Source organism: Anser brachyrhynchus (assembly GCF_964034855.1).
Source record: "Anser brachyrhynchus genome assembly, chromosome: 24".
Classification (NCBI taxonomy): Eukaryota; Metazoa; Chordata; class Aves; order Anseriformes; family Anatidae; genus Anser; species Anser brachyrhynchus.
In genome coordinates this window covers 3,428,733-3,444,898 of record NC_137717.1, presented here as the reverse complement: position 1 = coordinate 3,444,898, position 16,166 = coordinate 3,428,733, and the positions used below count along the sequence as shown (strand labels likewise).

Here is a 16,166-nt window from a genome sequence, read left to right as displayed (position 1 = left end):
GAAGCTTGTAACGACACAGACTGCAGCAGCTGGGAATGCTGCGAACATGACAAGGTTGTCTTCTCTCTTCTACGCTGGCTTTCCACACTATTAAGTTGCTCAGTGCCACTTCAGTTTGGGAGGTAGACTTCTTTCTGGCCCCTTGCATTATACTTTTTTCTCATTTAAATTCTGTCTGAAAAACCTGCTGTTGTGACACCCACAGCGTGCGATTCAGTAGTACTGCCTGTTCTCTTATAAAATGTAATTGACAAAACCAGTTTGTATCAGTGAGTCACCTCCGTGTCCAGTTGTTATAAGTCTTCTCTTCCTTCATTCACTCGGTCATGACTAATGGTTAGGGTGCTTGTGGGTATGTGGATCTCTGTGCTGTGCGTACCAAACAGAATCAGTTAATTTTATCAAGAGATATGTGTGGATTGCCAGAAATGGCGTTAAATAACTATTTTGCTCAGCTCTTTTGCCCCTCTTTTCTCCCACACCTCTCCCCAAATTCAGCTCCTGGACAATACCCCAGGTTTGAGCTTTACCTGTGTGATACATTCGAAAAGCAAATCCTAGTCATGTGTGGTACAGATGCTCAGATGTAAGGCAATGGAATTACTACCCTTGAAACGATCTCTGATTTCTGTTCAGACAGGGACCCGCTTCTCAGTGCTGTGGTAGATAAGGTTTTAGACTTTCAATTGGTTTCTAACTCGTAGTGACCAAAGCTAATGAATGCAAAGTTCCAGTTACTTGTGCCCTACTGGTAATTTCTGTGGCTCTGTTAATAGTTTTCTTCACAGGAACCAGAGGCCATGAAGAAAAGGCTGCGTCATACTAGCATGTTGCTCATTAATGCAGTGAATTAATGTGGATTTGTAAGAAAGACAAACCTTTATCTTCCCATCTTTTTTAAGACTGAGGTCTTTCTTCTCTGTCATCTTATGATTCATTCTGCTCCTCTGCCTCCACGTTCAGCCTGAAACCGTCACCAAGCATCTACTGGGCAAAAGCAAGCCAACGACAGGACCTCGTGGCTCTGTTCAGAAGTGAGCTGCCTGTAGAAGTCTGTATCAGAAGGTGAGACAGATTTAACCTGAAAAAACAAATCATTGGCCCTGGTAGGGTCGAATGGACATACCCTCAGTGTGGCTTTATGTATTCCAAGTGCACTTTGAAAGAACCGAGTGACCTCTGGGGCCTGGGGCTTTCTGCCCGCTTGCTTCAGGAGTGGTGCGCAGCCCAGCTCCTGGTGGGAAGCATGGAGTCACCCTCCTCACCCTCAACACTTGTGGTTCTTCAGCCGTTATCCTCGTTCACCTTGGACAAAATGACTTCGAGAAATGACGTGATCTAAATCTGCTCGCCAAGGTTAAGAGAAACTTGGCATCTGCCCAGGCAGCATTTGGTCAATGTTGCTACCAAGGTAAATGGGAGCCAAGCCAGCAGAACTGAGGTTATTTCCAGGCCCGGAGTTGTTTGCTAACACCTGACAAAGTGCCTGTGGATCAGACAGGAGTTTCAGGAGTTTGCTGGTGTTTGTAACAGGCAAGAGGCCCACTCGGTTGCTCCTCTTTGTGTCATGTTGTTGGGGAGGCATCTACAGAGGCAGAATAAAGTGCGGGTGGAAACAAGCCCACGCTGTGAGGCCACTTGGGTCGGAAGGGTTGAGCTCTGCAGCTGATCTCACAGTTTTAACCGTGTTTTCCTTAGTGGCTGGCACTGAAGCCCTGAGTCTGTTTTCCCAATTTTGCTGCAGGTTTCATGACCTCTTTCATGACCCTTCTATTTTGATGAGGCCTCTGATAGCCATGAAAAGTCCAGTTCAGGTACCTGCTACTCGGACGTTCCTTCATCCTGGAGCCAGGTTTCTCCCTTCCTCCCTGTTTTAAGAAAGTGGATGCTTTATTCCTGTCACAGTGAGGTAGAGGATTGGAGCCATAACAAAGCTTTGCTTTTGTGCTGCTCTTCCTTTGCTGCTGTTCCTTTGCTTTGCTGTTGGAATGTTTTTCTGATTGTCTCACTGCTTTGCTGGACAGGTGGCCTTGTCCTTTCTTCCCGTGTTAGGGTCAGAGGTAAGCATGTACCGTGAGACTTGCAGAGCAAGGAGGCTTTATGGCTTCATAATGCAGAATCTGGAAACTTGCCTGCCAGCGTCTGACCCTGGAGTCAAGCAGGAGTTCAGAACGGGAAGTGGGAGAGAGGCTTCGATTGCTTCAGTTCCAGAAAAGTTTCTGTAATGGAATTTTTGTGAAAACAAACAAAAAAGCCCAGCCACATACAGCTAATGCTAAAGCTCTTTGCTAAACCATGACGGATAACATTACTGATGGGAATGAAGACAAAGCTTCTGGCTTTCCCAAGGACCTGTTCTGTTAGAGCAGAACTCTTCTGGGCTACAAGAAATCACGTTCCTGTGCTGTGGCGGGTCTGCCATCCCACAGCCCAAGTCCTGGACTGTAAATGCAGTCTGCATTTACGCTGGGGGGTGGGAGGTGAGCAGGAGGGGAATCAGAGGCTTCTGTGTCCCACTTAGATTAACACAAGGTGCATGACACGGCCCCTCTGTCGGAAATCACGGGTGCACATGAGCCAGGTTGCAGCAGCAGTGGGGCAGGATCGGCGGGGTGGCAGCAGACAGGACTTCAGGAGGCAAAGTCGTGGCAGGGAGCAGGAAGAACAGGATTTGACCGACTGCCACTGTTGCTTTTTCTCGTTAGAAAACACTGATGTTCACTAGGTCATTTTGCAAACGTTCCTTCACTGGAGTGGTGTTGCGCCTTGGCTCGACCCTGTGGCCATTCGGTACTGCTTTTGTGCTTTCTCATAGTTGTTTTCCCGTGCTGTACCCAGTTCAAACTGTGGTTGTGTGTTCTTTGTCAGGAGGGTGCACTCCCGGTGCTGCTGGGTTCTGTGCAGCCCTATCAGGGTGGGAAACCAATGGCTGGGGTCCCTAAGTGCCATCGAAATACCAGCAACAACCCGCAAAGTTGCCCAAGTTCTGTTGTCGGAGTTCTGTTTCTCCTTGATCCTGTCTCAGAAGCAGCTACAACGAAGGTTTAATCCCAGAGCTTATGGTAAGAAAAAGTTGGGAGATCCACAGTGCACAAAGAGAACCTCAGCAGACTTCTCCGAAATTCAAAACCGGTTCTGTTCAGGAAGGTGCCGGTCTTGCTGCCGTCACTGCAACCAGCAGTTCACCCTGAACTTGGTATTGTGTCTTAGTACAAGTAAATCAGAACGAGTATTTGTTTTTCTAGTATAAACCTTTGAAAAGAAAGAGCTGGTCTCTAGTGGGAAGACATTCATGTGAGCTGACAAGAGCCATCCTTTCTTTTGAGGTTCTAAGAAGCGGTGTTCTCAGTGCAGGAAGGCGCTCCTTGTCCCCTAGGATCTCTTTCTCTCAGGGCTGCAGGAACAACAGCCAACGTCTTTTTAGCCTAAATTAGCTGAGGATGAAGAGAATAAAACACACTGGGAAAAATTCTGAGGGAAACAAAAAGGGGGAAAGATATTCAGCTGAAAAAAGCCTGAAACTTTTTGGAGCCAAATAATATCCTCCTATTTAGATTTTCCAATTTCTGGGGCTGCTAGGCTAAAAAAAAAAAGTGTCTTTTCCTATTAAGAAAATTGCTTTCACATTCCTGCAATGAGCAGAGTTTTGTTTCTAATGATGGAAGCAGTTGATTGTAGCTGCTGAGTAGCTGGAGTGGGGATCCGACTATCAATGCGTCACTAGCTAAATGTGATTTGAGATGCAGTTTGCTTTTCTGTATCTCAGATCTCAGAGCTAAACCACAAACTGTACATGACACAACTAAATTAATATTTAAAAATAATTACTTGCTGCCTGAAGGTAAACAGAAAAAGGGTAAATAATTGATAGCACTGGGACCGCCACACTGTAAGGCTGCTGAGCGTTTATGATGTGCTGCGAAGGTTCAAAGGGATTGCTCGTCTGCTGCCTCTGAAGGAGGGTTTTTGCTAATCATTCCAGGGCTTGTTTTGTCAGCCAGCAATGTTTTCAGAGTTTGAAGCACTGGAAGAGAATGCCAGCTTAATTTAGGCGATTCTCTAACTTAATTTACTAACTTTCCTTCCAAGATTTGCATTGTAAATGATAAGGTGATTTTCATATATATAATTTTTTTTTCTTATCCCGTCAACATCTGAAGGGAAATTTCATGTGGTCTGCTGCCAAGAATGCGGAGTAACTCGCATGTGAGGAGCGCTTACATAACGTGCCACCCTGTGACAATACCTGTCTGCAGAGCTTGGCGATGCCTTGGCACTTGGCAGCCGTTCGCCTTTCCGTGGGAAGTGTCCCTCCCCTCACTGCCCAGCGCAGAACAACCGGCGTTCAAAGTGGCCAAAGACCATAAAAAAAAAAAAAAGTCGGTGATTTCAAATTGATTCATTTTTCCCCTGCAGTCAGAAAACTTCTTGGGCTGATTATTGCGTTGACAATAAAAAAGAAAAAAAAAAATGTCCAAACGGGACTTTGTAGTTTTTGTGGTGTTAAAGCAAAGGACAGAAAAATACCCTGGCAATATTTGCTGAGACCCGCTGGCTGCAGGTCTGCAGCGCATTTCAGTGAGGTGCCGTACGCCTCTGTGGGGCGGTGATCATCAGATAAAAGTTATTTTTAAAAAGGCAAGCAGATTCTGGGATCTGTCAGCGATGCCAGCTGGGCAATGGGATCAAATAGTTCTCAGAGGTACTAGCAATATTTATTTCACTGGGTGCTAGGGGTGGGAGCGTGGCTTCTTCTCATGCTGCTTTAATGCCTAGTGCTGCTTCGCACTTAGTCCTTGAAAATGCAATTCAAGCTCTCATTTTTTTTTTGTAAAAAAAAAAAAAAAAAGTCAAATAGTCAAATGCCATACCGAGTAGGAGACATGGGAGTGTCGCCTGGAGACGTGCAGCCATTCTTCCACGCTGCCGAACGGCGGTAAGGCCTGAAGAGGAATTCACCGGAGACTTTTCTCCAGCTGATGCACGTCTGGAAGTGAACAATAAGAAGGGCTAAACAGAAAGTTAGGAGACACGATGTGCAAAGAGGGACTGACAAAAGCACGTTGTGTGCAGTCCAGAGAAGACAAATAGGCTGCAGCAGAGCGGCCATCGTAGACGTACAGCGGTGCAGCAAGGAGGAGGGAGCGTTCTGCTCTCCCGTATGTTTCTTATAATGGCTTAAACTGGACTCCAGAGAGTCAGGGGAAAAAATAGGAAATCCTTCTGATGGCGGAGGTAGGTCACTGCTGGAGCAGATTGCTGGGGGGCTGTGGAGGCTCTGTCACCGCAGATTAACAACAAGTCAAACAAATACTGTCTGTAAGGGATGAGTTTAAGAGCACCTCGATCCTGTCTCCCTGCTAGTCTGGGGCTAAATAATTGAGACAGAAGGGAGCCGGGCACTAAGTCTCAAACAGCACACGTGGGCCTGTGTGTCTCGGGTCCAAGCTCAATGTTTGTGCAAAATACATTGTGGGGGAGTGAGGTGGCCAGTTGCTGTATTTAATGACTGCTGTTGTGGCTTTGGGATGTTCCTGCATGTCCTAGCTGCGGCGGTCCTGCCTCACCTAAGAATCTCCACTCTCACTTGCGGCAATAATAGTGTCTCTTATCCTCCTGCTTTCAGAGGAAGGCATTGAAAGCATGGCTGTCTACAACCAGGAGGCTCGAGAAGCAGAAGGCATGGTCCAGGTGGCCCTGCTGGTGCAGGGGTATTTATTGGCCCAGATGGACCCAGAGGTGCCTTCCAACCCCATCCAGTCAGTGATTCTGTGACCCGGGAGGCTCAGCAAGCAGCAGCCGACACAGCCCCGATAGGCTTTCATTATATCACAGGTGGGGCAGGGAACTCCTGCTTTTTAGTGCTTGGGGTTCCCAATGCAAGGGAAGGCAAAACAAAACAAAAAAGCCTACTCTGAACTCCGTTCCAACATTCAGGTCACCACCCTTCTCCCTTCTTCCCCACACCCAAGACCACACACTCGCACTTGCACCCCCAGGCGTGCATGTCTGCCTGCCAGCACAGAGGAGGTTACCGATCTCATCACAGTTCTGGTTATCTTTCAAAGAAAAACGGCCTAAAAGAAACCCCGAGAGCTCAGTGGCACAACCTCACCCCTGCCACGGAGCGCGGCCACACCGAGCTGTGTGCAGGCTGGAGAAGGAATTGCTCTTTGCTTCTTGGGAAGGTGCCCAGTGGGTTTCGTAGGAAGAAGCAGCTGGAGGCAAGTAATTGCTGCTAACGTGTTTGCTGCTTCAGGGGAATGTGAAGCGCCGAAACAGACTGGAGCATCTCTGGGCAGTACAGGAGTCATAGGGGGGATTTCATTTCTTATCTTTGTAAGAGTTGTTTTATGTTGTTTGCAGGAGTGTTTTGTGAGACCTGGGTCTTTATTGTATCTCCAGCTGGGGAATAGGAAAATGGGGATTCTCTGAACACCGATGTGAACAAGCACAGGGCAGGTGGGGCCAAATAATTGTAGGGTCTGCCAGAAGCCACCAACTGCTCCAGCCCCAGTGATCTCTCTGAGAGCTTGCTGCTCTGGGACATCAGTTCTCAGCGTATTCACCTTCTCTGATCGATGTCTCCAGAAGAAAGCAGCCGATGAGGTGCTCAGAGCTGCTGCTGGCCCAAACCGAAGGCTCGGTCTGCTTTTCCAAGAGGTGGCCCCGCAAGGTTTGTGTTTCAAACACCCATAATGCGTATGACAGACGAGGCTTGGCAGCTACTGAACCACCTGAAGCACCCCAGGTGCCAGGATGCAGCTTACCTCTATTGCCTAACACATTTTACCTCCCACAGGGGCAGACCCCTCCTAGTACGAGCCACCGCACTGTAGATCTCGTGTAGAATACCCTAAGTACGGGTAACTCACTGGGAACGGGACACGAGGGTACTGTCTGGAAGGGGCTGCACAAAGCATTAGGGATTTCAAAAATCTGCCCCATTTCCTTAGACGGGGAGCTCCGTTTCAGTCAAAAAATAAGATCTCTGTGAATCGCTGCTGGGTTGGCCACTACGTGGGGTTGTCTGTAACGGGGAATTAGCTGGCAGCTCCGCAAACGGGGTGGTAGTGCTAACGCAGGTTTTGTTCGACAAGGAGATCTTTGCCAGGGTGGTAGTTGGGCGTACTCTGAGGCTAGTCCCGTAGAAGGGACAGCAGTGACAACAGCTGCCGAGAGTTGATCGAGTCAAAATCTCTAAATGCTCTCACCTCGATGAGAACTCGCCCTGAAAACACGGAGGCTTTCTGAGGCGCACGCCAGCAGCCGTGAAGCCAGCCGTCGCGGGTTCAGCTGGGAAGGGTGCGTAATACATGCAGGGAGAGCTGCTGCTGGTGAAATACCCACTTGGGAACTGCTCAGGAGCGTAAGAAAAACGGATCGGAGGTCTTGCCACCTGAATTCCTTCCTCTCCCTCGGTAGGTTATCAGCATGAAAACAGGAAATGAATTGGACACCATTAATAAAACATGAAGCCTTCGTGTTCAGGCTGTGTGCTCTGTTGTTCAAGTGCAGAAGGCACTGTGAGAAGGGAACACAGAGGAGTCAAACCCACAAGTTCGTTTACTCTTTCTAACTAACAGCAAACTTTGGCTCAGACTTGGAACTAAGGCTTTCTTTTCTCCCCCTGAATTTATTGAAAAACTTTTAAACCCTCATACAGAAATCCTGGAGGGTTGGCACTGAGCTGAGAGTAGTCTGAACATAAGAGATTTTCCTAGCAGATTTCACCAATAATTTGGTATTGCCGATGTTATTTTTAATTCTAAAGTGGCTTTCACTGTGATGTAAGTTTATAGAGCTTTTATTCTTGCATATTTTTTTTTGGAGCTGTTTGCATGATGCAGATTTCCTTCTCTGTGTGATAATGCGTTTTTTTTGCCCATTGCTTTTTTTTTTTTTGTGATTTTAGGAGCATCCTAAGATATGTACCTTGCTCTCTTTTGGGGACTCACTTTGCTGGAGGGGAACGGATGATTCACCTGTCTTATGAAAATGTTTTTTTTTTTCCACCGAAGAACAAAGGATTAGCCTCAAAGAATGGAGGCCTCTATGAAGTAGGCTGAAAGACCCCACCAGCCCCACCACCTTTTCTGCCTATGTTTTAAAACCGTCTCATGAAAGCCTATGGTCACACTGCTTTACAAGCCGAGGATGAGAACTAGCAGAGCTGTTACGAAAAAGGCATGGGAACAAAAGCAGAAGACCCGGTTCAGCCAGAGACAGAGGCCTTCTGCAGCTCTAATAAAGGCTTGTTTTGCTCTATGGGGGAGTTTAATTGCAAAATGCTTAGCATAGGTGAATCATAAGGAGCCTAACCATAGGAAGAGGTTAACCACAGTTATAGGAAGGATTCATCTGAGGCTACAACAAACAAGCTCTCGGTGGGAAGAAACCAGAAGTCTCTCCTCGGCTGTGGACGGGCCCGTTCCTGAAACTCAAAGGTCGAGCTGCGCGTCCAGGGCAGGAATTCTCCTGACCTGAGATAGGGAATGGCCAAGTACGAGGTCAGGTGGAAGATAAGATGTTTATTGCTAGTGGGAACTTCTGTGGGGCTGCTGTGGCTGTAACCACCAGCTCATCTCCCGGGAGAGGTGGTGCTGAGCGGTAAGGTCTGCCACAGCTGTGCCGTAACCCAGGGAGTAATAGGGCACCCATGGTTTTGGACAAACCGATGTGTTCTCACTTAAATAAATGTGGAAGCGCTGCCTCCTGGGTCCTGCCACGACCAAGGGGCTCTAATCTCACAAAGATTTTATGCTAGGTCCCAGATCCTTTAGGGATTCCTGGTTAGGCTCACTGGAAGGAAGGTGTTTGCTAGATGTGCCTTGCGCTTTGTTCCCGAAAGGCAGCAGTGAAACGTCAGGCTGGGTGAGAAACCTGGGCAGCGAGGTGGTCCCCATCCAGCAAGGTCCAAAGTCAGTGTCATAATCAACTCAATTAAACGTGATTTTCTTGGCTGCTGCCTACAAGTGTGATAGGAGATTGGATTTGACTCATTACAATACAAAGGGGCAGTTTGGTAAATGTACATTTCCAGCCAAAATCATTAGCCAGCTAACAGTGGAATTATGTTTTCGTTGAAGTTTCCGTTACCATTTGGTTTACTTGCTTTTGCTGTCTGGCTCCATCCGTAGCAAGTGCAGCCAAGTTCTAATCCTCAGCTGTTTGAAGGTATTCGTTCAGTCCACGAGGGATCTGCCAGACAATTCATTGGACAATATTCAAAGTGTTAGCAAGGTTCATTCTAATTACGCAGAAGGACCCAGATTAACATTTCTGTTCCAGCACATTTTGTGTTACTTGGGGTTTAGGTCGCATGGATTGTTTCTCTACACGATTGCATTCATGTTGTCAGAATGTCTAAATATAAAATATTAAAATTACTATACAGCCAATTCATACGCCAAAGAGCTGATATTCTTTTGGTTGGAAGTGTCAAAATATTTATAGTGAAATTCTGAGCCCTCGGAATGACAATCTGAAAAAAAAAATGACAAAACCATTCTTTTCCCTCGGCAGGCTCTGCCAGAAAACGCCCATTTCCAGCGTTCCCATCCAGTCATGGGCTGCTGGCCCTGGTGGCAGTTGAGGACAGCGGAGATGTTCAGGTTCATTCCTCTGGGTGCTGTGCAGGGTGCTGGCACCCAAAGCAGCCCAAAGGCATTGGAGGGGGGACCCTGGCAAGGGGGGAGACCCTGAAATGTGCTCGGGTAGAGCCATGGGGCTGCAGAAACGTGGTAGAGCAGCCCCTTCTCTGCAGGTCTGCACGAGGCCGTGGTCACCCCCGCACTGTCTGACACCGACTCGGGGCGCTCGCACGCGAGCACCGGGTGCTCCGGGCACACCGAGCACCTCGTGGATGAAGGAAATTGGCCGAAAAAATGAAATGTTGGAGGCAGGAAGCCGTGCTTTGAAAATCTTCCCATGGAGAAAGCCTTCCCATCCAGAAACCGCCTTCTGTTTGAGGTTTAGGGCTATTGGGACTGGAAATCAGGGTATTCCGTGGGCAGTGGGAACCACGCGGCGTGCGGTGGGCTGGCGGTGCTCGGCGTGAGCGGGATCGATGGGGCGGCAGCCGAACCGCGAGCGCTGGCGGGGGGAGCCTTAATGTGATGGAGGGGCTGCGGGGCTGGGCGTGATTTATGGCGAGTAATCGAGTATTCAGTACCGGGGCAGGAACAGGAGTCACTTAACAGATTAAAATGCAACAGCACCTGGTGCTTGCTGCAGATAGGTTTTCCTGGAAAAAGAGATTGTTAGGAGCAGCCCTCGTTCCCCCTTAGAGGGTTTTCTAACCAGCACATCTCGGTTATTTTTAATAGACTGGCACGTTGAAGGTCCAAATGGCTCTCGCCGAAAGTGATGCCTCTGTTACATCTCCAGCATCTCCTCGTGTCCCAGGTAGAGATGCTGAGCACCCGGGGTCCTTTGGAAGCTGCCGGCTGATGGCTGTCCCGTGGGAGGGCTGGCAGGGCCCCCTTGGTCCTGCCCGGGGTCGGAGCCAGGCGCTTTTGCTGCCCTCATTCTCGCACCGTGCCTGCTAACGCTGCCTCTGGTTTCCTTGTAAGTACTTCCTGCAGCCGAGCGTTTCAGCTTCTCCCTGCAGGAGTCTGGTTTGTGCCAGTCGTTTTTTATAATATATATATTTTTTCTGTGTCTAGCCTAAACTTTTCCTTCCTTAGCTCCAGGTCAGTGCTTCTCATGCTGGTGTCTGCTGCCCCACCCTCTCCTCACTCTGCTGCTCGTTCGCATTAACTGCACGATAATTAGAGACTGATCCTGTCCCCTGAGTCTTTGCTTCTCCAGACTACGGCTTAAAATCCTGCCCTCCTGCAGCAAACCCCACTGAGATCCACGGGTTTGGCACATGTCCATTTGGGGCTGCTCTTGCTTTTGTATCTAGTTCTCAGCACCCAGGTCTTTGATATTATAATGGAGGAATGGCAGGAGACCCTGGTTAAGCAAAAACAGAACCGGCCCTCCCTCCCTCCCTCTGGGGGTTGCGGGTTATTAACAGAGCTTTGCTCAGCTGAGCAACATGGAGCCGCCAGGGCTCTGCCCGCATTCCTGTCTTGCAGCTTCAAAATTCTCATACTATTAAAAAAAGGCAGGAACGAGGCAGCTCCTGCAGTCCCGGCAGCTCCTCGCCCTGGCATGGCTGCTGAGCTTTTGAAGTGAGCAGCTCGTGAAGTCCAGCTGCCCTTCTGTGCTCCCTCAGAGGAGCAGATCCGGGAGATGGATCCTCCGTGGGCTCAGCTCGTGCCCTGCCACCGGCTCGGCAGAGCCAGCCCCGGGGACACACGGGGCATGGGGCCAGCACCCACGAGCCCAGACCCACGCTGTGCCCCACGGAGGCTCTCCTCCTTGCTGCCATCTGGTTTCTTGAAGTTCTTTGGTGGTGTTGTATCAAGTGTTGTGTCGGTGTCTCGAGTCAAGACATCTTTTGGACGTGTTTGGCACAACCTCTTTTAATAATCCCCTGTTCCATGGCAATTGTTGGACTTCATTCTCGGCTGTTTCACCCTCTTCGCTCCTCTGTGCTGTGTATCAGGTCGAGTGGTTCCCAGTTTCTGGCCTCTCCCTTTCCTGACAAGCAGCAAAGTTGCTGGGTGTGCTCCCTTCAGACCCTCCAGAACTCATTCTGGATGTTCCCTGTGATAATTCCCTCCTTTCTGGCACGTGGGCTGCTCCTTGAGGCCCCAGCTCCGTGCCACTTCTCAGCCCCAGAGCGGGGCCAGGCGGCCGCGGCAGAGCCAGGTGAAGGATTTTGGTGCTTACGAACCAGACCTTGTTGGTTTGGGATCTTTCCATTTGAAGGCTTCTGGCACATTAAGAGCCCTCCCCGGAGTTTTTCATCCTCTTTCAAGCTGCTGCAATAAACCTCTCTTGCAGTTGGCTCCGCTGGTGCTGTCTGTGGTGGGTCTCCTGCGCCGAGCACGCCCCGAGACCCGGACCGAGCATCGCCAAACATGTGCTGCGGAGCTGAGCAGAGCTGGCAGCAGCAGCCCAAGGACCCAAAGGAAAGCTTCGTGCCACCTCTGCAGCCTGCCCTGCCCACCTCCGCTGGAGCTGCGGCTCCGCACAGCACCTGGCATTGGTTCTGGTGAAGCAGACAGGGCAGGAGAGCTTGGGAGCGCGTCTTGGACTTGCACTGGGCACAGTCCAAGACTTTCACCTCCGTAGTTGTAGCGTAACCCAGGGAGGAAATCCAGGAGGCTGCAGCTCCCTGAACAACAGCACCACTCACAGCCTGGTCTCGATGCCAGCCGGGGGCCCGAGCCGCAGCGCAGCAGTGTGCCAGCACCAGGGAGCAGGCTGCAGCCTGCTTCTGTGCGCCGCGGGATGAGGCCGCCGTGGCTGAACGTGGCCAGACCCTTCCCGGTGGCATCTGTGGCCTGCATCGCTCTGTGCTGACGTTGGTGTGTGCTGAGCACCTCTCCCTGCCCGGGGGTGCCCGCGGGGCTCAGCTCAGCAGGGTGCCGGTGCCCTGGCCCAAGCCTGAAAAGGGGAAGAACAATTTGGGCTGCTGCTTCAAGAACTGCTCCTTGGAGAGCTTCCTTCTGCTGCAACAAAGAAGGCACCTACCTAACCAGCAGGAGAAACCAGCAGTGCTCGGCTTTTGGGTTGACAGAAAGGGTCCAGGACAGTGGAAAGAGGAAAAGCAGCCGAGCCTGCCCACCAGTTACCTGGGCACGAGCTGCTGGCGGGGACTGGAGCTAACTGGAGGTGAGGGTCAGGCTTCAGCCTCTGCCAGACGAGCCAGCAGCAGAAACTTTCTGAAGAATCCCACAGACTCACGCCCAGTTTTCGAGGCCAGCATTTCTCCCAGCATACACAACCCTGCCCAGGAGGCTAGCGGGGTTGCATTATCTGCAGTTGGAATCTGGACATGAGGAGGCAGGTGCTGGTGCAAACAGGCAGGCACATGAGCAGTTGCAGTCAAAGGCGAGAGCGAGCGTTCCAGCTCTGCACACTCAGCACATTGCATCCCGTCCAGGCAGAGCTGGGGATGGGGAAGGAGTGAGGCAGGGAGCGACTGGGGATGCGCTGCGGGGCTCCTGCCAAGCCGAGCGGCAGGAGCGAGGCAAGCGCGCTGCCCTGGGACGCTGGCAGGGAGCGGGGACGGTGAGCCTGGAGGTGCAGCCCCTCCTGCACCATGGAGAAAAACCCAAACTGAGTGCTGGGAGTCCCAGGAGCGTGGCAGCAGGGGTGCAGCCAAGGTGGCCCCAAGTCCCCGGAGCAGCACCCTGCACCCCTCTCCATGGGGTGTTCCGTGGGGACATGATGCCAAGGTCTGCGCCCCCCCAGGGCTTTGCGTAGGAGTGCTAGCCCTCCAGAGGGAGTTTCAACAAATAGGTAGTGAAAGGGGATAGAGTTTAAGTGGAGGGTTTAAGGGTTGCCCTGTCCTCGGAAGGGGCTGAGGCCACGACTGGGTGAGCATCAGGTGAGCCGCAGCAGACGGTGCCTGCGCTGGGGAGCACTGCCAGCACAAATCTCTTAATAGTCTTTCAGTCTCTGCGAGGCCTTAAAATCAATCAGAGGATTAACTAAGCAAAGCTGTCTTTATGATACATGATCCAGCTTTGTGCAATTGGATCTCGCTTTGCTTGGGCCCCTCTTGGCGGGTGGGCTGCGATCGGAGGAGCCCTGCGGGAGGGCTCGGGAGCGGGGCAGCTCCCCGGGCTGCGGGGGCTCGGGGGGCTGCGGCGTGCTCAGGGGAGATGCCAGAGAGACACAGCATGGCATCGCTCCTGTATCTTGTCCCATCCCTCCTGCTGGCTTCTTCTTGTAATTCAGCATTTCTCTTGACAGAAGCTCCCTCAAGATAAAGCACCAGCCGCTTCCGATGAGCTACCAGCTTCGCGTGGCTTCTGTGGCACCTTCTGCCAAGGGTATGTTGCACCTTCATTTTGTCTTAGGTTGTGGCACCTGGAAATTTGGCTGTTGGGGCTGAGCTGAGGCCTGGGAGCTTCTGCTGCCATGTGCACCAGGGAGCTTCCTGCCCCGAGGACCGCTGTTGGACGTCACCAGTGAAGGAGACGACGGGTCCCCGGTAAGTGCACACGGCTGGCTGCTGCCGGATCGATCCTTCAGTTCATCTGCTGACACCAGGCAGCAGCTCTGTTTCAAATCTGGCGCAGGAGCGGTTAGCTTGTCCCAAAGCAGTCTGCTTTCTCTCAGGCTGAGCGACGCGGCGTGCTTGGAGCTGCTCCCGGAGACCACACGTGCGTGAGCACCGCCAGGTCCCCGACACCGGGCTGCGTTCCCCTGAGTGCTGCTGCTTCACGGCACGGGTGGCTCCGGCTGCTCCCCCTGCACCTGCTCAGCATCCTCGGTCCCCGAGGACTAACAAAATACCCCCAGCACCGAGCGAGCTCCGTTTTCTGGCACAACCCTCCTCTCCCCCAGTCTCTGCAGCCTGCAGCCAGGCTGGTGCAGCGCAGCGAGGTACGGGGCGATGTAACACGGGATGAAACCTGGCTGCTGCCTCGCCCTGCTCGCCCAAATCCACGCCGACTTGAGAGCTGCACAGCTGTGGGCCTGTCAGCCACCAGGAGTTGGGTCCATGCAAATTTGCTACAAGAAAATGAGAGCTATAAATAATAGACACCTTGGGCCGGCACGTCAGCGCGAGGTGATCCATTGTCGTGCTCGAAACGTCTCTGGTTGTATTTCATGCTTCCGTGTGAAAGTTGCAAGGAAAGAAAAGTAGCCAGGGTAAAAGCCAACCTTCAGTCACCTTCTGACCAAAAAAAATGGAGCGGAGGGGAAGTGTTGCTGGGCTGAAACTGAGACCGGTCGGTGGCGAGGTGCCGGGAGGCGCTGCGCTGAGGGGTGCTGTAAGAAACCCTGCGTTTTGAGAAAGAACGTGAGAAAGCTTCTTTACACTGGTTGCCCAGCAAAGAGCTGCTTTAGATATTAACACAAACCGTTCCTAAGTTGTGCTGCCTTTAAATCTTTCTAAATTGTTTGGCTTTTTTTACCATACAGCGGTCTCGGCTCCTGCAAGGCACTTCACTGCCATGGCTGATCCGGTGTTCTTGGGAGCCACGTCTGCCAGAAATGAGGTGAAATTATTTAGTTCTTTGTTCTAGCTGTCAAAGCACCTATATACCTGGAAAACATTCAGAAAGGACAACGAAGCTGGTCCAGGCTGTAGCAGAGCATCCATACAAGGGACAGCTCTGCAGACGGTGGTTCCTCAGCAGGAATGAGGTGCAGGACGGAAGGACAGCAGTCTCCGAAACTGAGAGTAGCGTGAGGAAGTCACCCAGAGGTGATCTGCTCGTTGGCTCTGGTTCATCAAACAAAAGGAGGTGGCTCTGTGCACAACGTGTCATTTATCTGCAGAAGCCTTTGCTGCAGAGCGTTGTGGGTGTTGGATGTTTACTTGAATTTAGAAAAAAAAAATAAACTGGACGAAGCCGTGGAAGGAAAACAAAAAACACCCTAACAGCTATTGAATAACAAACATCACTTCTGCCATGGGAAATCTCTGTAAGCTGTCAGACTCTGGGAGAGTGCTGTGGAGAGGCATCGCTGCGAGCGCTGTGCTGCCCTCCCTGTCTTCCTGGGCTGGACAGGATCTCTCCGGTCCGACCTCCTATAGGCATTTGCTGTTCTGCTCCTGTGCCTCTCCTCCCCCGTGACTTCCTCTCCCTATCACTTTTATCTAAAACTCACAGATTTCGTGTTACAATTAAGTCCCGCACTGAATATATTTTTGCTTTGAGAAGAGTCCGGACAATTCTATGTGAAAGCGCCTTCTGGCTGCCCGTGCAGCGCTCTGAAAAGGAAGAGTTCCTCAGACAGCCCTTAGATAGGCTGGCAAGTCACATAAATAGTAAATACGTGGCTCTGAGAGTTGAAGTTTCCCTGGGAAGCCTGAATCTCTAGTTCTGTAACGGCTCGGTTATCAAACGGATGATTTACATCTTATTAGGTGTTTCCATCTGCTGATAGAAAAATGCTCCATTGCGTAATGTTCCTTTTGCTCCGATCGAGTTCTCACCGTTGCCAGCAGCGCTCTGCGGCCCCCGGCTCGGCGCTGGTGGCACACGGGGGTGCTCAGTCCCATGGGCGAGCTGGGGGGGCAGCACCCAGGGCTGCGGAGGAGCCGCCTGCGCCCCAGGGGCAGCGTCAGCCGGCAGCACCCACCT

At 51.3% G+C, this 16,166-nt stretch overlaps 1 protein-coding gene across 2 annotated transcripts in view; it reads left to right on the top strand.

Annotated features, from left to right (window-relative positions):
- Window positions 1-16,166, top strand: part of LOC308182503 (uncharacterized protein) — a 68,225-nt gene that overhangs the window by 47,053 nt on the left and 5,006 nt on the right. Inside the window, exons 3-4 of one of the 2 annotated variants that reach the window (XR_013941839.1) lie at window positions 9,526-10,569; window positions 13,819-15,074. Coding sequence is in view for 1 of the 2 variants with exons in the window: in XM_080567308.1 (XP_080423434.1) it covers window positions 13,819-13,898; window positions 14,998-15,074 (157 nt within the window). In the remaining variant the exon portion in view is untranslated. The remainder of the gene's footprint in view (window positions 1-9,525; window positions 10,570-13,818; window positions 15,075-16,166) is intronic. The other variant, XM_080567308.1, reaches the window with a different exon arrangement.